General features: G+C 44.6%; 2 protein-coding genes and 1 long non-coding RNA gene across 19 annotated transcripts in view; 2 read left to right on the forward strand and 1 right to left on the reverse strand.

Annotated features, from left to right (window-relative positions):
• The window catches only part of LOC110496062 (plectin), a 200,302-nt gene that overhangs the window by 80,262 nt on the left and 95,157 nt on the right, over nt 1–24,883 (forward strand). The gene's annotated exons all lie outside the window — the stretch shown is intronic.
• LOC110496064 (uncharacterized) overlaps nt 12,442–24,883 on the forward strand; it is a 30,349-nt gene continuing 17,907 nt past the window's right edge. Inside the window, exons 1-2 of one of the 2 annotated variants that reach the window (XM_036952537.2) lie at nt 12,442–18,529; nt 19,471–21,051. In XM_036952537.2, coding sequence (XP_036808432.2) covers nt 16,309–18,529; nt 19,471–19,478 — 2,229 coding nt within the window. In that variant the 5' untranslated portion in view covers nt 12,442–16,308 and the 3' untranslated portion in view covers nt 19,479–21,051. Of the gene's footprint in view, nt 18,530–19,470; nt 21,052–24,883 lie in introns of those variants that run through there. The other variant, XM_090208461.1, reaches the window with a different exon arrangement.
• LOC149975511 (uncharacterized) lies at nt 20,787–22,874 on the reverse strand. Its single transcript, XR_016488479.1, has 2 exons — nt 22,724–22,874; nt 20,787–22,542 (listed from the first exon to the last, which is right to left on the reverse strand). It is a non-coding gene; the product is annotated as an uncharacterized LOC149975511 (long non-coding RNA).

A 24,883-nucleotide genomic window follows, 5' to 3' on the forward strand; every position in this document is an offset into this window, starting at 1 on the left:
TAATGCCTCTCTGGCACGCTGCTTGATGTGGTGCCTAAGTCTGATATACCACTCCCAGTGGATACAAGGGCCTGTTTTGTATTCACAGTGGTTACGTCCCAAATGGCACCCTATTCCCTATGTAGTGCAGTACTTTTGACCATAACCCTATGGCCCTGGTTAAATGTAGTGCAGCTATATACTTTAGGGGATCATTTGGGACCTAGCCCAATAACTCAAATGAGCCCTGTCTTTTGTTGTTTATGACATTTAAACGTGATTTACATTATGGATAAATTATGAAAGGGCTTCTATGTATAAATCATTTGAGGCTTCTATGTATAAATGGTTAGGGCCAGATGTTTTCCTCGTTCATGTGAAATTTGCTGTGGAAAAGGTGTTGTTGTGCTCTCTTCACGAATCAAATCAAATTCAATTTATTTATAAAGTCCTTCTTCCATCAGCTGATATCTCAAAGTGCTGTACAGAAACCCAGCCTAAACCCCCAAACAGCAAGCAATGCAGATGTAGAAGCACGGTGGCTAGGAAAAACTCCCTAGAAAGGCCAGAACCTAGGAAGAAACCTAGAGCGGAACCAGGCTATGAGGGGTGGCCAGTCCTCTTCTGGCTGTGCCGGGTGGAGATTATACCAGAACATGGCCAAGATGTTCAAATGTTCATAAATGACCAGCATGGTCAAATAATAATAATCACAGTAGTTGTCGAGGGTGCAGCAAGTCAGCACCTCAGGAGTAAAGTCAGTTGGCTTTTCATAGCCGATCATTCTGCTGTCTCTAGAGAGTTGAAAACAGCAGGTCCGGGACAAGGTAGCACGTCCATTGAACAGGTCAGGGTTCCATAGCCGCAGGCAGAACAGTTGAAACTGGAGCAGTAGCACGGCCAGGTGGACTGGGGACAGCAAGGAGTCATCAGGCAAGGTAGTTCTGAGGCATGATCCTAGGGCTCAGGTCCTCCGAGAGAGAAGAGAAAGAGGGAAAGAGAGAGAGAATTAGAGAGAGCATTCTTAAATTCACACAGGACACCGGATAAGACAGGAGAAATACTCCAGATATAACAGACTGACCCTAGCCTCCCGACACAAACTACTGCAGCATAAATACTGGAGGCTAAGACGGGGGGGGGTGGGGGTCGGGAGACACTGTGGCCCCATCCGCCGATACCCCCGGACAGTGCCAAACAGGCAGGATATAACCCCACCCACTTTGCCAAAGCACAGCCCCCACACCACTAGAGGGATATCTTCAACCACCAACTTACCATCCTGAGACAAGGCCAAGTATAGCCCACAAAGATCTCCGCCACGGCACAACCCAAGGGGGGGCGCCAACTCCGACCAGGAAGATCACGTCAGTGACTCAACCCACTCAAGTGACGCACCCCTCCTAGGGAAGGCATGGAAGAGCACCAGTAAGCCAGTGACTCAGCCCCTGTAATAGGGTTAGAGGCAGAGAATCCCAGTGGAGAGATGGGAACCGGCCAGGCAGAGACAGCAAGGGCGGTTCGTTGCTCCAGTGCCTTTCCGTTCACCTTCACACTTCTGGGCCGGACTACACTCAATCATATGACCCACTGAAGAGATGAGTCTTCAATAAAGACTTAAAGGTTGAGACCGAATCTGCGTCTCTCATATGGGTAGGCAGGCCATTCCATAAAAATGGAGCTCTACAGGAGAAAGCCCTGCCTCCATCTGTTTGCTTAGAAATTCTAGCTGACAGTTAGGAGGCCTTCGTCTTGTGACCGTAGCATACGTGTAGGTATGTACGGCAGGACCAAATCGGAAAGATGGGTAGGAGCAAGCCCATGTAATGCTTTATAGGTTATCAGTAAAACCTGAAATCAGTGTAGAGAGGCTAGCACTGGAGTAATATGATCACATTTTTGGGTTCTAGTCAAGATTCTAGCAGCCGTGTTTAGCACTAACTGAAGTTTATTTACTGCTTTATCCGGGTAGCCGGAAAGTAGAGCATTGCAGAAGTCTAACATAGAAGTGACAAAGGCATTGATAAATTTTTCTGCATCATTTTTGGAGAGAAAGTTTCTGATTTTTAGCAATTTTACGTAGATGGAAAAAGCTGTTCTTGATATGTTCGTCAAAAGAGAGATCGGGGTCCAGAGTAACGCCGAGGTCCTTCACAGTTTTATTTGAGATGACTGTTCAACCATCAAGATTAATTGTCAGATTCAACAGAAGATCTCTTTGTTTCTTGGGACCTAGAACAAGCATGTTTTGTCCGAGTTTAAAAGTAGAATGTTTGCAGCCATCCACTTCCTTATGTCTGAAACACAGACTTCCAACGAGGGCTGTCTTGGTGTGTTTGAACCATGATAGTTTGTAGGTGATGGGGGTGTGTTCAGCCCTCCTTTTCCTGTAGTCCACAATCAGCTCCTTTTGTCTTGCTCATGTTGAGGGAGAGGTTGTTGTCCTGGCACCATACTGCCAGGCCTCTGATCTCCTCCCTATAGGCTGATCGTTGTCGTTGATCAGGCCTACCACTGTTGTGTCGTCAGCAAACTTAATGATTGTGTTGGCGTCGTGCTTGGCCATGCAGTCGTCGGTGAACAGGGAGTGCAGGAGGGGACTAAGCACGCACTTCTGAGGATCAGTGTGGCAGATGTGTTGTTGTGTACCCTTACCACCTGGGGGAGGCCAGTCAGGAAGTCCAGGGTCCAGTTGCAGAGGGAGGTGTTTAGTCCCAGGGTCCTTAGCTTAGTGATGAGCTTTGTGGGCACTATGGTGTTGAACACTGAGCTGTAGTCAATGAACAGCATTCTCACAAAGATGTTCCTTTTGACCAGGTGGGAAAGGGCCGTGTGGAGTGCGATTGAGATTGCGTCATCTGTGGATCTGTTGGGGGCGGTATGCGAATTGGAGTGGGTCTAGGGTTTTCGAGATGATGGTGTTGATGTGAGCCATGACCAGCCTTTCAAAGCACTTCATGGCTACCGACGTGAGTGCTACGGGGTGGTAATAATTTAGGCAGGTTACTTTCACTTTCTTGGGCACAGGGACTATGGTGGTCTGCTTGAAACATTACAGACTCAGTCAGGGAGAGGTTGAAAATGTCAGTGACATATGCCAGTTGGTCCGCGCATGCTCTGAGTACACGGCCAGGTAATCATCCTGGCCGCGTGGCCTTGTGAATGTTGACCTGTATAAAGGTCTTGCTCACATTGGCTACGGAGGGCGTGATCACACAGTCGTCCGGAACAGCTGGTGCTCTCAGGCATGCGTCAGTGTTATCTGCCTCGAAGCGAGCATAAAAGTGATTTAGCTCGTCTGGTAGGCTCGCACCACTGGGCAGCTCCAAGTGAGGTTTCTCTTTGTAGTCCGTAATAGTTTTCAGCATCCGACCACTTCCGTATTGAGCGAGTCACTGGTACTTCCTGCTTTAGTCTTTGCTTGTAAACAGGAATCAGGAGTATAGAATTATGGTCAGATTTGCCAAATGGAGGGTGAGGGAGAACTTTGTACGCATCTCTGTTTGTGGAGTAAAGGTGGTCTAGAGTTTTTTTTTTCCTCTGGTTGCACATGTGACATGCTGAGAGAATTTTTTATTTTTTTAACAGCTAAATGTATACTATCCCTGTTGTCATTCAGCCACGACTCCGTGAAACAAGACATTAGAGTTTTGAATGTCCCGTTGGTAGGATCGTCTCATCATCCAGTTTATTTTCCAGTGATTGCACATTGGCCAATAGAATGGATGGTAGAGGCAGGTTACCCACTCGCTGTCTAATTCTAACAAGGCACCCCAATCTCCGCCTCTTTTATTTCCGTCTTTTCTTCATGAGAATGACGAGGATTTGGGCCTGGTCTCGGAGAAGCAGTATATCCTTCGTATAGGACTCATTAAAGAAAAAATAATCCAGTTTGAAGTGAGTAATTGCTGTTCTGATATCCAGAAGCTCTTTTCGGTCATAGGAGACGGTAGCAGCAACATTATGTACAAAATAACTAACCAATAATGTGGAGAAACACACAAAATAGCACCGTTGGTTAGGAGCCGATAAAACCGCACCATTGGTGCCATTGTTAGGACCTCATATTGAAGCTTATAGAGACCCCATCTGATGTATAGAACAATACTTCAAATGATCTACGTTGGTTTAGATACAAGCATCGTGAAACCTCTAACACAATAAATAATTTTGATTTGGTGAAAATTATTTTTCTGTACCTGACTTGATTACTTACCTCTTTTTCCATGTGGTTTCTTCCTTGACAAAATCCATGAAATTAAGACCTCTTCCTAAATATTTGGTATAATTATACATTTTGTGTATGAATTCCTATAAACAAGGGTGGCTCAACTTACCCCTTTGGCTCAACTAACCCACTCTCCTCTACCCTATTAACTATATAGTGCACTACTTTTGACCAAAGCCCTCTCGTCAAAAGTAGTGGACTCTATAGGGAATAGGCTGCCATTTGGAATTGGAACACATTCTAGGACCTTTATACCTGTTGGGCGCTTTGTTGTGTTGTCACCTGAACCCCAGAGTGCTTTGGGTCTTGTCCCCACTAGGGTCCTGTCTCCAATAGAGGGCAGTGTGAGTTGACATGTAGGCTACTGGTACACCACACTATACTGCACCACACTCTACTGATGGTTTTGTCCACTCCACTCTACAGACTTGTAATTGGTGGAATAGCAGTAGAGAAGCACTTCATGAGTCAGAGGAAGGCACAATTCTACCATCTAACTCTCAGAAAATAGGAAAACAAATATTTTATCATTCCCCTGCTGCATAGTTTTAGCCCTGCAATGGGGGTCCATAGTGTGCCTGCTTGGGCTCCATATTTCTTTCCACATTTGCTGCTCTCTCAGGGGAGGCATGGATGACGGGTGACTCATGTTGAATGGAACACAGACACAATTGACCTTCTAAAGGCAAAGAAATCACTTTGTGGCTTTTCCATTAAGGTTCGCACAGTTGAAGTGTTTTGTGACCCCATAGGAAAAGGGAGTGAGAGCTGCAGGATTATGAACTTTGTCAGGACTTTCTCAGGACTTTCTCAGGACTTTCTCAGGTGTCAGTACTCTGCAGGAGTTTATTTTGTTCTGAACCGAACCTTTCTTTTTTCGTTCGGTTCCACTGTTCTGAACTGCAAAATAAAGTTCTGAACCTTTTCCATCCCCCAAAAAGTAGCTGTTTGTATCGTTCCTTTTTAACTCTGAAATGATTTTTTTTAAACATTTAGCTCAACAAGCTATAGTTGTTTACATGTGCGATGGCCAGACAAGTGTAGGGAGGCGAGATGCGTTTGAAATTTTGCGGGTGGAGAGACCGCAAGAGAGGGTGGAGTGGGAGGCTTGGCTTGAAGCGCTGGGCATCTTGTTATGACATGCAATATCTGAATTAGGCCCACAGAATTATACCTACGGAGGAGCAGCTTCTATGGAGGAACTTTGAATGTCTTTGAACTTCCAACAGGCTTAATGTTGGACCCGTGCTAGCTAGCTAGCTAGCTAACAAGCTTGTGTGTGCAGAGAGGCACCAGAATTAAAAACACACTTTTAGTAGTTAATAAATCTAATGTGAAATGTGATATCTATAGTATCCTTAACTAGCATTGAAAAAGTGTCTCCATTATTCTGCAAATAAAAAACTCTCCTTCTTTTCTGAATCACGCCTGTAACTTCAGTAGGCTATGCTTCAGAGGGGGAGAGGCAGGTACCCTACACACGTACACACACACTGGCAAAGATTTTCAGCTGGCAGGCAGACACTGGAATAAGTTTCTGAGTGACAGACTGAAGGCTTTGCATAGGCACTTTGTTTTAAGTTTTTGGTGGGACTGAAAAAAAGCCCAGAATGTAAAATAACATTATTAACCGGTTCCCATACTCCCATAAAATGTTTCTGTTCCGGAACATTATAGATCACTTTCGTTCCCGCTTCTGATTCTGTTCCCCGAAAAATGTCTGTTTTTGGTTCTGTTGCCTGAATCAGTTCCAACTTCCTGGTGCTCTTTTTTGTTTTTTTACCTGTGTTTTATACTGTCTGCAATAGGCGTTAAGAACAGTGTGCCATATGCATCTGTCTTTGGTATGTAATTCATATTTGGAATGGGTGTTTTTCCTGACCAGGTGTCTGTTATAACTCTCTTTTTCCTGGCCTGGTCACATGGTCTATAATCAAAAAAATCTTAATGTTTTTCAATTGTGTTAAAAGCCAAAAGACACTGCCCCTTTTGTGTGTCTGTGCTGTTTCTCAGGGACTGGTTCCCCCCAGGCTAGGTCTGTTTTGGCTGTTGAATGTAGATGGCATGTGGTTCCTGGCACCACTATTCTGGAACTCCCCGATTATCTGTCAGCTACTATCATCTCCTTCAGTGGGCCCTTTGCCTCTCTCACCCAACTTGGTTACTCCTCATTTACCTAACAGCTCAGCGGTTAGCTATGCCAACTTTCTCTTTTAAACATTTGAGGCAGATATTTTCTATTTCAAATCCCACCTGTGTTCCAAATGTCTGTGGTTCTCACAGAGTCCCAAAGATAAGTGCATTATTAATTTAAAACTGTCATTACATTACATTTATTGAGTAATGGTGAGCCTTCCTTTGCATCGTCTTCACCATGGTAGGGCTTGTGTCTGCACTGATCATGCGTAAATGAGAGACTAGTGCTTCATCCCAAATGGCACCCTATTCCCTACATAGTGCACTACATAGGGCACTACTTTTGACCAGAGCCCTATGGGCCCATCAAAAGTAGTGCCCTATTTACATAGCGACTTGGGTCGCTACCTAGCGATGTTGTTATGCAACATAACATAACATATCTTATGCAATTAGTGCACTACTTTTGACCAGAACCCATAGGGCCCTGGTCAAAAGTAGTGCACTGTATAGGGAATATAGTGCCAATTGAGACACAGACACTGTCCTCCTTTAGAATAGGTACTAAATCAAGCTGTACTACTGTTACTATGTCTCATTAAGTGGCATGCTACACCTCTGTGAAATGTTTCACTGGTACAAAACCAAGCTCACTGAAAAACACTAAGACATTCACTAATCTGCACCATATATGCAGTCTGGTCAGTCCCAACTTGAAGTATGTGGCCCTATCATCCCCAAAATTGATATTTACCAGATTTCGCTTTGCAGAAACCCTGATTTGATGACTAGTTTGTGAGGAGAAGTGTCATTTCAGTGCATTGAAAAAAGGATTAAACACGTTTTGTTATGAACAAACAATTTCATGAAAGTCTCCTCCACCAGCAGGCTCTCGGAAGCAATTGGGACGAGGTTACGAAAGTACAAGTGACAACAAAAATGTACCTACAGTACACTCTAACAACCCTTGGTTACACTATAGGTGTGCCAGACCCCACAGCTAAGCGGTTCTGAGAAAGGAGGAGGAGAATATCAGGAAGATGATGAGACCGGTCAGTAATCAGAGTAGATATTATCTCCTTTTGCTTCCACTCAGGCCGCATCCCAAATGTCACCCTATTCCCCACAGTGCACTAATGTTGACCATGGTAACACCCTGAAGTGGTTATTTTGGCAGGTTACTGTGCATTTTTGAAGGATGTAGGCCTAGGTCTGTTTCAAATGGTATAAACCTACAGTATACAGTGAGGGGAAAAAAGTATTTGATCCCCTGCTGATTTTGTATGTTGCACTGACACTGACAAAGAAATGATCAGTCTATAATTTTAATGGTAGGTTTATTTGAACAGTGAGAGACAAAATAACAACAACAAAATCCAGACAAACGCATGTCAAAAATGTTATAAATTGATTTGCATTTTAATGAGGGAAATAAGTATTTGACCCCCTCTCAATCAGAAAGATTTCTGGCTCCCTGGTGTCTTTTATACAGGTAACGAGCTGAGATTAGGAGCACACTCTTAAAGGGAGTGCTCCTAATCTCAGCTTGTTACCTGTATAAAAGACACCTGTCCAGAGAAGCAATCAATCAATCAGATTCCAAACTCTCCACCATGGCCAAGACCAAAAAGCTCTCCAAGGATGTCAGGGACAAGATTTTAGACCTACACAAGGCTGGAATGGGCTACAAGACCATCGCCAAGCAGCTTGGTGAGAAGGTGACAACAGTTGGTGCGATTATTCGCAAATGGAAGAAACACAAAATAACTGTCAATCTCCACTCGGTCTGGGGCTCCATGCAAGATCTCACCTTGTAGAGTTGCAATGATCATGAGAACGGTGAGGAATCAGGCCAGAACTACACGGGAGGATCTTGTCAATGATCTCAAGGCAGCTGGGACCATAGTCACCAAGAAAACAATTGGTAACACACTACGCCGTGAAGGACTGAAATTCTGCAGTGCCCGCAAGGTCCCCCTGCTCAAGAAAGCGCATATACATGCCCGTCTGAAGTTTGCCAATCAACATCTGAATGATTCAGCGGACAACTGGGTGAAAGTGTTGTGGTCAGATGAGACCAAAATGGAGCTCTTTGGCATCAACTCAACTCGCCATGTTTGGAGGAGGAGGAATGCTGCCTATGACCCCAAGAACACCATCCCCACCGTCAAACATGGAGGTGGAAACATTATGCTATGGGGGTGTTTTTCTGCTAAGGGGACAGAACAACTTCACCGCATCAAAGGGCCGATGGACGGGGCCATGTACCGTCAAATTTTGGGTGAGAACCTCCTTCCCTCAGCCAGGGCATTGAAAATGGGTCGTGGATTGGTATTCCAGCATGACAATGACCCAAAACACACGGCCAAGGCAACAAAGGAGTGGCTCAAGAAGAAGCACATTAAGGTCCTGGTGTGGCCTAGCCAGTCTCCAGACCTTAATCCCATAGAAAATCTGTGGAGGGAGCTGAAGGTTCGAGTTGCCAAATATCAGCCTCGAAACCTTAATGCCTTGGAGAAGATCTGCAAAGAGGAGTGGGACAAAATCCCTCCTGAGATGTGTGCAAACCTGGTGGCCAACTACAAGAAACGTCTGACCTCTGATTGCCAACAAGCGATTTGCCACCAAGGACTAAGTCATGTTTTGCAGAGGGGTCAAATACTTATTTCCCTCATTAAAATGCAAATCAATTTATAACATTTTTGACATGCGTTTTTCTGGATTTTTTGTTGTTATTCTGTCTCTCACCGTTCAAATAAACCTACCGTTAAAATTATAGACTGATCATTTATTTGTCAGTGGGCAAACGTACAAAATCAGCAGGGGATCAAATACTTTTGTATGTTCACTGTATGAGCTGTAACTACACATGACTACCTGTGTTTTCTAATGCTATCTGAGTGACTCAAACATTATAATAAAATAATTTGGGCCATATGCCATGCCATTTTTTTTTTTTTGATTCTACCTGATTTTACAGTTTTTAATTTGATGGTTGTTAATGCTCTAAGATGATCTTATAAAGCTCCATAATTTTTTTTCTACATACTTTGTCTGGTTTTAGTCATTTAAGTTTCCACTGAAAACATTTGACCTTCACTTAAAATGTATTATTTTCTTAATCATATTTTTTTTGTCATGGCAGCAATTATTTAGCAGTGGCGGCCCACCGTGACCGGTGGTATAAACTTCATCCGTACTCCTCTGAGTATGGTTGCCAAGTGCCCCTCATCCCCCGCTGACATTGCTATTTTGGGTGGTGGTGGATGGAAGCAACAGGGCTGAAAGGGTGTGCCCAGGCGTTGCTCAGGGGATCCATTAGGCCAGTGGTGTCAAACTCATTTTGCCCCCGGGGGGCCGAATTCGGTCTTCAACGAGGTCTGAAAATGTGCTATATTTCCTCTGTCGAAAAGTGCAAAACAAAAATGTCCTCTATCCAAATATGAACTGTGGCTACATGTTTATGAAGGTTTTGGTGGACCACATAGGAGAAAGTCATAGCTTTTGGTCGATTCTCAGATGATTTTTCAAAACGCATTGCTCCAGTGCCTGCTTTGGGGCTGTACAGTATATTGTACTGTTTTGATGAAAAGTAATACAATCCAATAGACCTGATTTATTAATGCATGTTTACTGCAGTTGTGTGCATGTCCAAGTCTAGGCTGAATAGGGTGTCCTATCTTTCCATCTCCATCCTGTCCTGAGAGAGGAAAATCTTAGCACTCAATGGTTCCATGATGGTTTTAACTTGGCCACAAGCTCTCTTGCATGCCAGTCTGGCTGTAGCCGGGAATCATGAACATGGTGAAGAGATCCACTGCGATAGGTTGTTAGAGACTCCTTTGTTTGTAATCAGTGCGTGAAATCCTCCCTCTGGCAGCAGCACCATCCCTGGTGGTTGTTCATTAGCATCAGGGATCTGCATCACTGGGCTGTGTTCATCCGAAATGACACCCTATTTCCTATTTTGACCAAGGCCCATAGGGCCCTCCCTCCTCCCTTCTCCCTCCCCATAGGGCCCTCCCTCCTCACAACTACCACTGCTGTTAAGATGTGTCCCTAATGGCACCTTATTTCGGTATAGGTCACTACTTTGGACCAGGGCCCATAGGGACATATTTTACTTCCGTCTTTGCTCCTATGAGTACCCATTATGCCAACTTGGACTTGAATGGGGACGCCCGTTCTATTCATTCTATGTCAAATCATATCCAATCAAATGCTATTAGTCACATGCGCCGAATACAACAGGTGTAGAACTTACAGTGAAATGCTTACTTAAAAGCCCCTAACCAACAATGCAGTTTAAAAAAAAAACGAACAAGAAATAAAAATAACAAGTACAGTGCCTTGCGAAAGTATTCGGCCCCCTTGAACTTTGCGACCTTTTGCCACATTTCAGGCTTCAAACATAAAGATATAAAACTGTATTTTTTTGTGAAGAATCAACAACAAGTGGGACACAATCATGAAGTGGAACGACATTTATTGGATATTTCAAACTTTTTTAACAAATCAAAAACTGAAAAATTGGGCGTGCAAAATTATTCAGCCCCCTTAAGTTAATACTTTGTAGCGCCACCTTTTGCTGCGATTACAGCTGTAAGTCGCTTGGGGTATGTCTCTATCAGTTTTGCACATCGAGAGACTGACATGTTTTCCCATTCCTCCTTGCAAAACAGCGAGAGCTCAGTGAGGTTGGATGGAGAGCATTTGTGAACAGCAGTTTTCAGTTCTTTCCACAGATTCTCGATTGGATTCAGGTCTGGACTTTGACTTGGCCATTCTAACACCTGGATATGTTTATTTTTGAACCATTCCATTGTAGATTTTGCTTTATGTTTTGGGTCATTGTCTTGTTGGAAGACAAATCTCCGTCCCAGTCTCAGGTCTTTTGCAGACTCCATCAGGTTTCTTCCATTCTTCCAGAATGGTCCTGTATTTGGCTCCATCCATCTTCCCATCAATTTGAACCATCTTCCCTGTCCCTGCTGAAGAAAAGCAGGCCCAAACCATGATGCTGCCACCACCATGTTTGACAGTGGGCATGGTGTGTTCAGGGTGATGAGCTGTGTTGCTTTTACGCCAAACATAACGTTTTGCATTGTTGCCAAAAAGTTCAATTTTGGTTTCATCTGACCAGAGCACCTTCTTCCACATGTTTGGTGTGTCTCCCAGGTGGCTTGTGGCAAACTTTAAACAACACTTTTTATGGATATCTTTAAGAAATGGCTTTCTTCTTGCCACTCTTCCATAAAGGCCAGATTTGTGCAATATACAACTGATTGTTGTCGTATGGACAGAGTCTCCCACCTCAGCTGTAGATCTCTGCAGTTCATCCAGAGTGATCATGGGCCTCTTGGCTGCATCTCTGATCAGTCTTCTCCTTGTATGAGCTGAAAGTTTAGAGGGACGGCCAGGTCTTGGTAGATTTGCAGTGGTCTGATACTCCTTCCATTTCAATATTATCGCTTGCACAGTGCTCCTTGGGATGTTTAAAGCTTGGGAAATCTTTTTGTATCCAAATCCGGCTTTAAACTTCTTCACAACAGTATCTCGGACCTGCCTGGTGTGTTCCTTGTTCTTCATGATGCTCTCTGCGCTTTTAACGGACCTCTGAGACTATTACAGTGCAGGTGCATTTATACGGAGACTTGATTACACACAGGTGGATTGTATTGATCATCATTAGTCATTTAGGTCAACATTGGATTATTCAGAGATCCTCACTGAACTTTTGGAGAGAGTTTGCTGTACTGAAAGTAAAGGGGCTGAATAATTTTGCACGCCCAATTTTTCAGTTTTTGATTGTTAAAAAAGTTTGAAATATCCAATAAATGTCGTTCCACTTCATGATTGTGTCCCACTTGTTGTTGATTCTTCACAAAAAAATACAGTTTTATATCTTTATGTTTGAAGCCTGAAATGTGGCAAAAGGTCGCAAAGTTCAAGGGGGCCGAATACTTTCGCAAGGCACTGTAGTTAAAGAGCAGCAGTAAAATAACAATTGCGAGACTGTATACCAAGGGTATCAGTACAGAGTCAATGTGCGGGGGCACCGGTTAGTCAAGATAATTGAGGTAATATGCATAGATGCGTAGATAATAACAGGGAGTAGCAGTGGTGTAAAAGAGGGGGAGGGGAAATGCAAATAGTCTGGGTAGCCATTTGATTAGATGTTCAGGAGTCTTTTGGCTTGGGGGTAGAAGCTGTTTAGAAGCCTCTTGGACCTGGACTTGCCCTCTGGTACCACTTGCTATGCGGTAGCAGAGAGAACAGTCTATGACTAGGGTGGCTGGAATCTTTGACAATTTTTAGGGCCTTCCTCTGACACCGCCTGGTATCGAGGTCCTGGATGGCAGGAAGCTTGGCCCAAGTGATGTACTGGGCCGTACGCACTAACCTATGCAGTTGCCATACCAGGCAATGATGCAACCATTCAGGATGCTCTCAATGGTGCAGCTGTAGAACCTTTTGAGGATCTGAGGACCCATGCCAAATCTTTTCAGTCTCCTGAGGGGGAATAGGTTTTGTCTTTCCCTCTTCATGACTGTCATGGTGTGCTTGGACCATTATTAGTTTTTTGGTGACGTGGACACAAAGGAAGTTGAAGCTCTCAACCTGCTCCACTGCAGCCCTGTCGATGAGAATGTGGGTGTGCTCGGCCCACAATCATTTAGTCCACAATCATCTCCTTTGTCTTGATCATGTTGAGGGAGAGGTTGTTGTCCTGGCACCACACGGCCAGGTCTCTGACCTCCTCCCTATAGGCTGTCTCGTTGTTGTCGGTGATCAGGCCTACCACTGTTGTGTCATCGGTAAACGTAATGATGGTGTTGGGAGTTGTACCTGGCCTTGCAGTCATGAGTGAACAGGGAGTACAGGAGGAGGCTGAGCATGCCCCTGTGTTGAGGATCAGCGGGGCGGATATGTTGTTACCTACCCTCACCACCTGGGGGTGGCCCATCAGGAAGTCCAGGATCCAGTTTCAGAGGGAGGTGTGTAGTCCCTGGGTCCTTAGCTTAGTGATGAGCTTTGAGGGCACTGTGGTGTTGAACGCTGAGCTGTTGTCAATGAATAGCATTCTCACATAGGTGTTCATTTTGTCCAGGTGGGAAAGGGCAGTGTGGAGTGCAATAGAGATTGCATCGTCTGTGCATCTTTTAGGGCGGTATGCAAATTGGAGTGGGTCTAGCGTTTCTGGGATAATGGTGTTGATGTGAACCATGACCAACCTTTTAAAGCACTTCATGGCTACAGACGTGAGTGCTACGGGTCGGTAGTCATTTAGGCATGTTACCTTAGTGTTCTTGGGCACAGGGACTATGGTGGTCTGTTTAAAACATGTTGGTATTACAGACTCAGACAGGAAGAGGTTGAAAATGTCAGTGAAGACACTTGCCAGTTGGTCAGTGCATGCTTGCGGTACACGTCATGGTCATATGTCTGGCCCTGCAGCCTTTTTTAATGTTGACCTTTAAAGGTCTTACTCACATCGGCTGCGGAGAGCGTGATCACACAGTCGTCCGGAACAGCTGGTGCTCTCATGCATGTTTCAGTGTCTTTGTAAGTCTGTAATGTTTTGCAAGCCTTGCCACATCCGACGAGCATCGGAGCCGGTGTAGTAGAATTCGATCTTAGTCCTGTATTAACACTTTGCTTGTTTGATGGTTCGTCGGAGGGCATATCGGGATTTCTTATAAGCTTCCGGGTTAGAGTCCCACTCCTTGAAAGCTGCAGCTCTAGCCTTTCGCTTAGTGAGGATGTTGCCTGTAATCCATGGCTTCTGGTTGGGGTATGTACGTATGGTCACGGTCATTTGGCCAATTACCTTCATCCAAAATTCCATGACCGTCACAGCCCTAAGTCTGAGACCCCATTTAGACCAGTTTAACAGGTAACACTCAGACCCTCTCCAGCTCTTCCATATATCCTGCAACCACAAAGTGAACTGCACATGTGCACATGCATAGACAGATACATGTTCAAGTTGACATGTGATCTTCACATGCATTAGATATTAAATGCGGTGTTCCTGGCTGCTGACTCAATTGGGGAAATAGAGGGTTTTCTTGTTCAGTACAGCAGTTTATACATGGTTAGCGGTAGTTAGCCGTTTGATTTCACTAGATTTGTACTATTTGATCTAGTGAAAGTGTGCAGCACAGCAACAGATCGAGAATGCGTTCTCGTCATTCTTTCTACGAGCACCGCATAGTCAGCACAATTCCCTATTGTTAAATCACTAGTAGCCTAAGGGTTTTGAATACACTTTTAACTTGTAGAAAGACTACAATAATGGCTTTCAAAAACATGCTCAGCATTTTGGCTAGTAATGAGAAAGGAACCACTAATTGCAATCATGGTGTTTTACGAAGGAAAATAAATGAAAGATTAAGCAGTTTTGTAGAACAGCTGTGTTGTAGAACAGCTGTCCAATAGCCGATGAAACTCTAAGTGTGAAAACATTTGATCAGTGTTATTTCCTGATAGTTGCTGGTTGAAAATCCAATCTACGCAGGAACAATCAGAAGGTTTTCATGGACAGGAGTTTCAGCTTTCCATGGTGACATCAAAATGCGGTAAATTAGTTAATAGACCAATAGCAACAAGCGTTCCAAACCTCTCTGCCAATAACAGCTAGTTTTCAGTTTTAACCTTCCCACACAAACCACTTCCAGACAGTCCTAGAAAAAGTCTTGCTTGATAAATATTATTTTGCTAAAAAGCTATTTTTGCCAATGTTAATAAAAAATCACAAATACAGTAAGGTACTTAGTTGTTAAATTATACCGATCTAAAAACGGCTGCTTTGGGCCTTTAAAGAGGGAGCAGTTTATCAAGGATTGCAGTGTTGAAAATTCAGTAGAGAGTGCTGGAGCAAAGAACCAATAATAATTCCTCCTCCTTAAAGTGCTCTGAGGGACATACTGTTCCCCTACTAGACTCGCATGTGCGTACGCAGACACATGTGCTCCATGTATGTTCAACATGTTTGCTCAGTTTTGTGAAACACCTCCTGGAGTTTGGACGGTCTATATGTCATTTTTCTCGCTCTCTTTAAGCAGTAGTTTGCCCCCCTCTTTGGATATTCAAATGTGAGTGTGTAAGCTTCAGAAAAAATATACTGTAAGTGAAAACAGGAGGAACACTGTGTAACTCCCCCCATATGCCCCAGGGAAAAGGGTTTGACTTGGGTATTACTTACAGGGGTGGGAGTGCAAAGTATAGGCTATACCTAAATGTCACTGAGTGCAAGAGATGTGCTCTGGATTGGCAGTAGAGGTTTGCACTAAGATGAGTGAATGTCTGGCTGTTGCGGACTGTACAGGACAGGGTGTCTCCTATGTGTTCTTTTGTTCATCCGTTGGAGCCCAGCCCACTCTGCCTAGATCTCTGCTTCCAGCAGCCAAAGGGGGAGTGGCAGAGCTCTGGTGGGAGTGTTCCCTTTAGGCACACAGTGTACAAACACATGTGCTATAGTGCGGCAGAGGTGTGTCACTCCTGGCTCTCTTGCTAGCTTGCCTGCTTAGCTTCCTTCCTTTTTTTCCCTGCATCCCGCGTGTGCACACACCCCCTTCGCTTTTCCCCTTTTCTTCCCTACTCGCCTCGGCCAGGCTGTTTCTCCACCGACCAGAGAGAAGGTAGGAGGGGTTGTGGGCTTGCTTTTTGTGCCACACTGACTCAGGCACTTCGGTAGATCAGTGCCTTTTTACTTCCAAGGGAAACTGATTCATAGGGAACATTTCCTGTGTTTTGTGGGACTGAAATATATATATATTCCCCCAACATCTTAGAAGAAATAAGGAAATACACAAGACTGTAGGACTTTGTTAAAACATTTGAAGTCTTAATACTTGGCAGCCGGTCCTGCTATTGTATAACCAGAAGTGACTGCATTCAGTTTCCTCTGCATTAAACAAAATAAGTTAATTAGGCCTTAAAAGAAAACCCAAGAAGTCAAAATGGTTGCTGGCATGGTAATGCCCCTGGCAGATCTGAGGGCCATTTATGAGCTCCTCTTTCGGGATGGCGTCATGGTGGCCAAGAAGGACAGGCGTCCCCAGTGCATGCACCCTGAGATCCAGGGGGTTGCTAACCTGAAGGTGATAAGGGCCATGGGCTCCCTCAAATCCAAAGGCTTTGTGCGGGAGACCTTTGCATGGAAGCATTCCTACTGGTACCTCACCAACGAGGGTATCGTGTACCTGCGGGACTACTTGCGTCTGCCACCTGAGATCGTGCCCTCCTCCCTGCAGCGCGTGCGTCGCCCCGCGTCCACCCTGAACATGATGCGTCGGGCCAGCCGTGGAGTGGTCCAGACCGTGGAGGGCCCCCCCTTCTACGCCCCCAAACCCAGGGTCGGACAGGAGAGCCAGCAGGGCATGATAGACCGCCAGGGCTACCGCCACAAGAGGGGACTCCCCGGTGAGGAGGAGGCCTCGGGTGAGAGGCTCGCAATGAGGTTTAGGGGCTCCTACCAGGGCCACGGACGCGGAGCTGTAGGGGAGCCTGGAGCTGAGACCCAGACTTTCTTCAGAAGAGGCCAAGGTTTCCACAGAGAGCAACAGCGTGTGCCAGAAGAGGGCCAGAGGAGAGGCTTTGCTCCACGTGGCCCTGCTTATCCTCTTCCTCTGGAGGCTAGGCCTGTCAGATCCCCTGCCCCAGCTGGAGATGTCAAACCATTTGTGCCTGAAGTTCCTGCTCCTATTAAGCAAGAGAAGACCAAGGAAGTTGCTGTGCTCGTGCCTTTTGCAGAGATCATTGAACCAGCATTCATCCCTGCAGTGGAACCAGAGGCCCAAGCCCCAGCCCTAGAATTGGAGAAAGTGATGGAGGAGGTGACAGTTGAGGAAGTGTCTTTTGAGGCCCCCATGCCTGTTGAAGAGGCTGAGCCACAAAAGGAAGAGATCACCGTTGTGGAAACTGCAGAGGTGCTCTCAGATGTGTGGGAACAGGAGGAGCCAAAGCCAGTTGTGGAGGAGATAGTAGAAGCAGCTGAAAAGGCCCCAGAGCCTGAGGTGTTTGAGGTGGGTGAGGCCATTAAGGAGGAGGTCCTTGAGGCCACCGCACCTGTTGAAGAGTTTGAAAAAGAGCCCAAACAATCCACTGAAGGGTCTGCTGAAGAGTCCACTGAAGAGGTGGAAGATGTTGCTGAGAAAGTGACTGCCACGGAGATGGTGGTTGTTGAAGAAGCCGCTGCCATTCAGGCAGTGGTTGTCAGGGATGCCCCTGAAGTTCCTCCCGAAGACCTCCCACATGATACTGATATTGAGATACTCGAAGAGCCCAAAGAAGTTGAGGAGGAACCATCCACTCATGAGGAGCCTGAGGCCTCTTCGTCTGAGGCTTCTTCTGATTCTGAGGCCTCTGAGCCTGAACCAATCACAGCTGCTGTTGCTACTGAAGCCGAGAGTGAACCAGTTACAATCACAGAAATCATTGAAGCTGAGAGTGAGCCAGCTACAACCACAGAAAACATTGAAGCTGAGAGTGAGCCAGCTACAACCACAGAAAACATTGAAGCTGAGAGTGAGCCAGCTACAACCACAGAAAACATTGAAGCTGAGAGTGAGCCAGCTACAACCACAGAAAACATTGAAGCTGAGAGTGAGCCATCTACAACAACAGAAGGCGCCGTAGAGGCCAAAAGTAAACCAGTTACAATTACAGAAGCCATACCGGAGGTTAAGGTCTCTGTCCCATTGACCAAAGCTGATTACACTGAGCCAGACTCTGACACTGACCTTCCGACCCCTCTACCCCCAGTCACAGAGGACTTCACAGACCTCACAGAGTACCATCAGCAGACAGTGCTAGAGCACATCACTCAAGAAATACCCGCTGGTATGGCAACCTTCAGGTCTGAGATGCCACTTGAGGTAACCTCCCAGGTAGTAAGCTCCACAGTGTTTGAGAACCAAATCTCCCAGTCTGAGGCCATGGAACCCCCCTCCATTGGAATGGCAGGCACTGTCTTACAGCTTGGACTTGAGAAAGAGGCTAGTCCTCTCTTTGGGGCTGAGTGTACTGCCCCTGTCATCCCCTCTGAGTGTCCCATCGCCCCCTCTGAGTGCCCCGTTGCCGCTCTGAAAAGTTCCCTTTTCCAGGATGACTGGGCCTTTCTCACAGAGGAACCTGATGAGGAGGAGGAGGTGAAGAAGATCTGGCCTGATGCTCTACAAGGTTTGAGCTCTTTCTAGTTAACCCTTCTTCGACTACAGTCTTTTCCTGCATCATTGACATCACAGGCGTTTCTATGGGTACTGTTTGTTTGTGAATGTGTGGGAGGGTGATCTGTGGCTAATTAGATCCAATAATGATACAAGTAATGCACTTGTCATTTTCCATAAGGCGAAACAATAACCAGACTCTCTAAATCATATGTCACTTGCAGGATGCATGATATAATAGTCTGATATTGCATGGTTGTGGCTTGCTTGCTTTGCACTTAACTAAATGTAGTTCTTCTTGTAACATGAAATGTAATTCTCAGAACACATACACTACCGGTCAAATTTTTAGAACACCTACTCATTCAAGTGTTTTCCATTATTTTTACTATTATTCTACATTGTAGAATAATAGTGAAGACATCAAAACTATGAAATAACAAATGGAATCATGTAGTAACCAAAAAAGTGTTCCAAATATATTTTATATTTGAGATTCTTCAAATAGCCACCCTTTGTCTTGATGACAGCTTTGCACACTCTTGGCATTCTCTCTGTAGGATTCATGAGGTAGTCATGAAATGGAATGTATTTCAATTAACAGGTGTGCCTTGTTAAAAGTTAATTTGTGGATTTCTTTCCATCTTAATGTGTTTGAGCCAATCAGTTGTGTTGTGACAAGGTTGGGGTGGTATACAGAAGATAGCCCTATTTGGTAAAATACCAAGTTCATAGTATGGCAAGAACATCTTCAAATAAGCAAAGAGAGACGACAGTCCATCATTACTTTAAGACATGAAGGTATGGTGTGGAGGTGGTTTTGCTGGTGACACTGTCTGTGATTTATTTAGAATATAAGGCACACGTAACCAGCATGGCTACCACAGCATTCTGCAGCGATACGCCATCCCATCTGGTTTGGGCTTAGTGGGACTATCATTTGTTTTTCAACAGGACAATGACCCAACACATCTCCAGACTGTGTAAGGGCTATTTGACCAATAAGGAGAGTGATGGAGTGCTGTTTCAGATGACCTGACCTCCACAATCACCCGACCTCAACCAAATTGAGATGGTTTGGGATGAGTCGGACCACAGAGTGAAGGAAAATCAGCCAACAAGTTCTCAGCATATGTGGGAATTCCTTCAATACTGTTGTAAAAGCATTCCAGGTGAAGCACATTGAGAGATGGACAAGTGTGCAAAGTTGTCATTGGGGCTAAGGGTGGCTATTTGATGTATCTCAAATATAAAATAGATTTAGATTTTTGTTTAACACTTTTTTTGGTTACTACATGATTCCATATGTGTTATTTCATAGTGTTGATGTCTTTGACCGGTAGTGTATATGTTGCATTTAATTTTTCAATGTTATATGCCTGACCTGTTGCATGATTTGAATCATATTTTGTGTATTTGTTTTCACTGTGTGAAATGATGTGCCATTGTACAGAGGACTGCCAAAATGCTGGAGAAATACATATTTAAAACACACAAGGATAAAACCACACACCACAACATTCACTCCTAGTTGAAAAGATCCACTGAAAACACCACTGATTATTAGACACTATTATCAGACTAGTAGGTAAAAACCACACAGTCTATGAAGGGTTTGCACGGAGCTCAGTATCCTTACATTAGATAATTAGCCAGTGTGGCTTTGGTGCTGTTTTTGTTGCCAGCTGTGTTCAAATAAGGATTGGAGCAGTGTGCTGAAGGCTGACCCTGTACTGTACTGCGCGTGCCTATGCCCCTCTGTGCGTGCCTATGCCCCTATGTACTTGTCCTCTTGCTCAGTTGTGCACCAGGGCCTCCCACTCCTCTTTCTATTCTGGTTAGAGGCAGTTTGTGCTTTTCTGTGAAGAGAGTAGCACACAGCATTGTATGAGATCTTCAGTTTCTCGGCAATTTCTCGCAATTAATATTCTTCATTTCTCAGAACAAGAATAGACTGACAAGTTTCAGAAGAAATGTCTTTGTTTCTGGCTATTTTGAGCCTATAATCGAACCCACAAATGCTGATGCCCCAGATACTCAAGTAGTCTAAAGAAGGACAGTTTTATTGCTTCTTTAATCAGAACAACAGTTTTCAGCTGTGCTAACATAATTGCAAAAGGGTTAGCCCTTAGCTAACACAATGTGCCATTTGGACACAGGCGTGATGGTTGCTGATAATGGGCCTCTGTAAGCCTATGTAGATATTCCATAGAAATCAGCCATTTCCAGCTACAATAGTAATTTACAACATTAACAATGTCTGCACTGTATTTCTGATCAATTTGACATCATTTTAATGGAGATTTTTTTTACATTTTCTTTCATAAGCAAGGACATTTCTAAGTGACCCCAAACTTTTTACGGACACAATGTATTTTTCAATAGTTTTCTTTCCTCCCATCTATTTCTGAAGAGCATACCGTTTTGATTTCTATTTGCCAATATATTTTTAACTGTGCTGTTTCATAAAATTTCTGAACCTTTATAATCTCATAGTTTCTACAGATTTTAAATTAAAGATACATTTTTTTTTTTTTGCTAAAAGTGTTATATTTTTTATTTGACTATGACTTTTCAATCCAGCAGTACTATTTGCAGTGCTATTTAACGTGAAATGCTTACTTACAAGCCCTTTCCCAATAATGCAGAGTTAAAAAGTACGGAAAATGTGCAAATAAGGGAAAAAAGGATATAGTAGCACAATAAAATAATAATAACGTTGCTATATACAAGGAATACCGGTACCGAGCCAATGTGCAAGGGTACGAGGTAGTTTGGGTAATTGAGGTAATATGTACATGTAGGTAGGGGTAAAGTGACTAGTCAATCAGGATAGATAATAAACAGAGTAACAGCAGTGTTGGTAGTAGGGTAGGTAATATGTACATGTAGGTAGGGGTAAAGTTACTAGGCAACCAGTATAGATAATAAACAGAGTAGTAGCAGCGTATGTGAAGAGTGTGAAAGTGTGTCTTTGTGTGAGTCCAGTGAGTGTGCATAAAGCCAGTGCAAAAAAAAAAAAGGTGGTCAATGCAAATTGTCCAGGTATCCATTTGATGAACTTTTCAGCAGTCTTATGGCTTGGGGGTAGAAGCTGTTCGGGAGCTTTTTGGTCCCAGACTTGGCGATCCGGTACCGGTCGTGTAGTATAGAGGTCCTGGATGACAGGGGGCTCAACCCTTTGTTGAGCAGTTTCCATACCAAGCGGTGATAAAGCCAGTCAAGATGCTCTCAATGGTGCAGCGGTCTAACTTTTTGAGGATCTGAGAGCCCATGCCAAAACCTTTCAGCTTCCTGAGGGGGAAAGAGGCATTGTCGTGCCCTCTTCACGACTGTGTTGGTGTGTTTGGACCATGATAGGTCCTTCGTGATGTGGACACCGATGAAGTTGAAGCTCTCAACCCGCCCCACTACAGCCCCATCGATGTGGATGTGGGCGTGCTTGGACCTCCGTTTCCTGTAGTCCACGATCAGCTCCGTTGTCTAGTTGACATTGAGAGAGAGGTTGTTGTCCTGGCACCATCGTCGGTGATCAGGCCTGCCACCATCGTGTCGTCGGCAAACTTAATTATGTTGTTTGAGACGTGCGCGGCCACGCAGTCATGGGTGATCAGGGAGTACAGGAAGAGAATAAGCACGCTCCCCTGGGGGGCCCCCGTGTTGAGGGTCAGCGTGGCAGATGTGTTGTTACCTACCCTCACCACCTGGGGGCGGCCCATCAGGAAGTCTAGGATCCAGTTGCAGAGGGAGGTGTTTAGTCCCAGGGTCCTGAGCTTAGTGATGAGCTTGTAGGGCACTATGGTGTTGAACTGAACAGCTGTTGTCAATGAACAGCATTCTCACACAGGTGTTCCTTTTGTCCAGGTGGAAAAGGGCAATGTGCAATAGAAATTGCATCATCTGTGAATCTTTTTGGGCAGTAATGCACATTGGAGTGGGTCCCGGGTGTCTGGGATGATGGTGTTGATGATGGTGTTGAGCAATGTTTCCTTTAAGCGGCACGCGCGAGGCAGAAGAAATATGAGCCTGCGCATAGAATCACAAGATTAAAACTATACAATTGCATTGTGTAATTGAACACCTTTTTTCTAAATGATTAAGGCAAATACAGAGCTGGAGAATTGTCACTTCTAACTTGATCACCTACGTTGTTTGCTTTACACCTACGTTGTTTGCTTTATTGCCAGACAATAAACGAGGCACTCACCTGAACCCGATGATCCTGTGTGTGAATCCTGCAAGTGGTGACAATTATATGTGACATTGCATTTATAGGACAATTAATGCATTGTTGTTAAAATGTAGTTCAGAAGAAAAAAAGGCAATTGCATCAATATGCATCCACACACGAAACGTCCACACTCACACCCAGCGTCCACGAGCTGTAAAACTCGCTGGACTTGCTGCTGCCATCTGCTGGGTAACAGCTCTACTCCCCATTTGTGTACAGTATGGATAAAGTTGTAATAATACCCACATAGTTGTCATAGACACTGAAATACATGGATATTACATTGATAAATAGAGAACAAAACATTCAAGTGAAAAACATGACATATTGTACATTCATGTTTATGGATACTCAAGTAGTTGTGTTTATTAAGTGAGAAAAGTAAGGTGACTGTTTTTTGTTTGTTTCAGTCCTGGCCTGTGGATCCTTCCTCCACATGGCCTGTTTCAGCCCCCCTGAGAACTTTCCATTCTCTGCAGGCTGATAAATGACTCAGCAAGAATGACTCAGCAAGATTGTATTGGACCAGGTCTCTCTTGGAAAAGAGATATTATCTCAATCAGAAAAAAACCTGTATAAATAAAGGTCAAAATAAAAAGATATTGGGAAATGTGAGTCCAATTAGTGAACACCGCTTTTTCTGCCATTTTTCCTGCTAAATTGGGCGAAGCCTCAGCTCCTACACGATGGAGTTCAGATGGGAACATGTGGCAGCCACCTTTTAATCTGACCTCAACTCCCTGTTTCAGCTCAGGCTGTTTCTGCTGGAGATATTACATTCTAACAGTAGGGAGACGAGTGTATAAAGAGTAAATGCACACAGAGACTAGACTCTAGTAGCTAGTGGTATCATTTTCTCTCAGTTGTTGTATTGTGAATATATATATTTTTGTATTAGCTATTATGAAGATTGATTATGGTAGATCCTTCATGGAAGATCTGATTCAACAGGGCCAAGGTAGGACGTTTTAACTACAGGTACAGTACAGTATTCTTACCAAGAGGTGTCAGCATTAGGTTTGCATTGCTAAAGCTGGGATCTAATGCTGCTAGTGTATCACATAACAGTAGTGGCATTCCATCTCTTTGTGATAAACCTGTAGCATATGGTTCACATTTAAGCTACAATATATATACAAAAGTAGGTGGACACCCCTTCAAATTTGTGGATTTGGCTATTTCATCCACACCCTTTGCTGACAGGTGTATAATATTGAGCACACAACCATAAAATCTCCATAGACAAACATTGCCAGTAGAATGGCCTTACAGAAGAGCTCAGTGACTTTCAACGTGGCACAGTCATAGAATGCCACCTTTCCAACAAGTCAGTTCGTCAAATGTCTGCCCTGCTAGTGCTGCCCAGGTCAACTGTAAGTGCTGTTTTTGTGAAGAGGAAACGTCAAGGAGCAACAACTGTTCAGCTGCAAAGTGGTAGGCCTCACAAGTTCACAGAACGGGACCGCTGAAGCGCGTAGCACCTTTAAATTGTCTGTCCTTGGTTGCAACACTCACTACCGAGTTCAAAACTACCTCTCGAAGCAACGTTAGCACAAGAAGTGTTAGTCGGGAGCTCCATGAAATGTGTTTCCATGACTGAGCAGCCGCACACAAGCCTAAGATCACAATGCGCAATGCCAAGCGTCATATGGAATAAAGCTCACCTCCATTGGACTCTGGAGCAGTGGAAACGTGTTCCCTGGAGTGATGAATCACATTTCACCGTCTGGCAGTCCGACGGACAAATCTGGGTTTGGCGGATGCCAGGAGAACGCTACCTGCCCCAATGCATAGTGCCAACTGTAAAGTTTGGTGGAGGAGGAATAATGGCTGGAGCTGTTTTTCATGGTTCCGGCTAGGCCCCTTAGTTCCAGTGAAGGGAAATCTTAACGCTACGACATACAATTACATTGTAGACGATTCGGTGCTCCCAACTGTGTGGCAACAATGGTTTGTTGAGATGGGTGTGGAAGAACTTGACTGGCCTGCACAGAACCTTGACCTCAACCCCATCGAACGTGACTGCGAGCCTGACCTAATCGCCCAACATTAGTGCCCGACCTCAGTAATGCTCTTGTGGCTGATTGGAAGCAAGTACCCACAACAATGTTCCAACATCTAGTGGAAAGCCTTCCC

Source organism: Oncorhynchus mykiss, chromosome 18 (assembly GCF_057628025.1).
Source record: "Oncorhynchus mykiss isolate SJ-2025 chromosome 18, ASM5762802v1, whole genome shotgun sequence".
Lineage (NCBI taxonomy): Eukaryota > Metazoa > Chordata > Actinopteri > Salmoniformes > Salmonidae > Oncorhynchus > Oncorhynchus mykiss.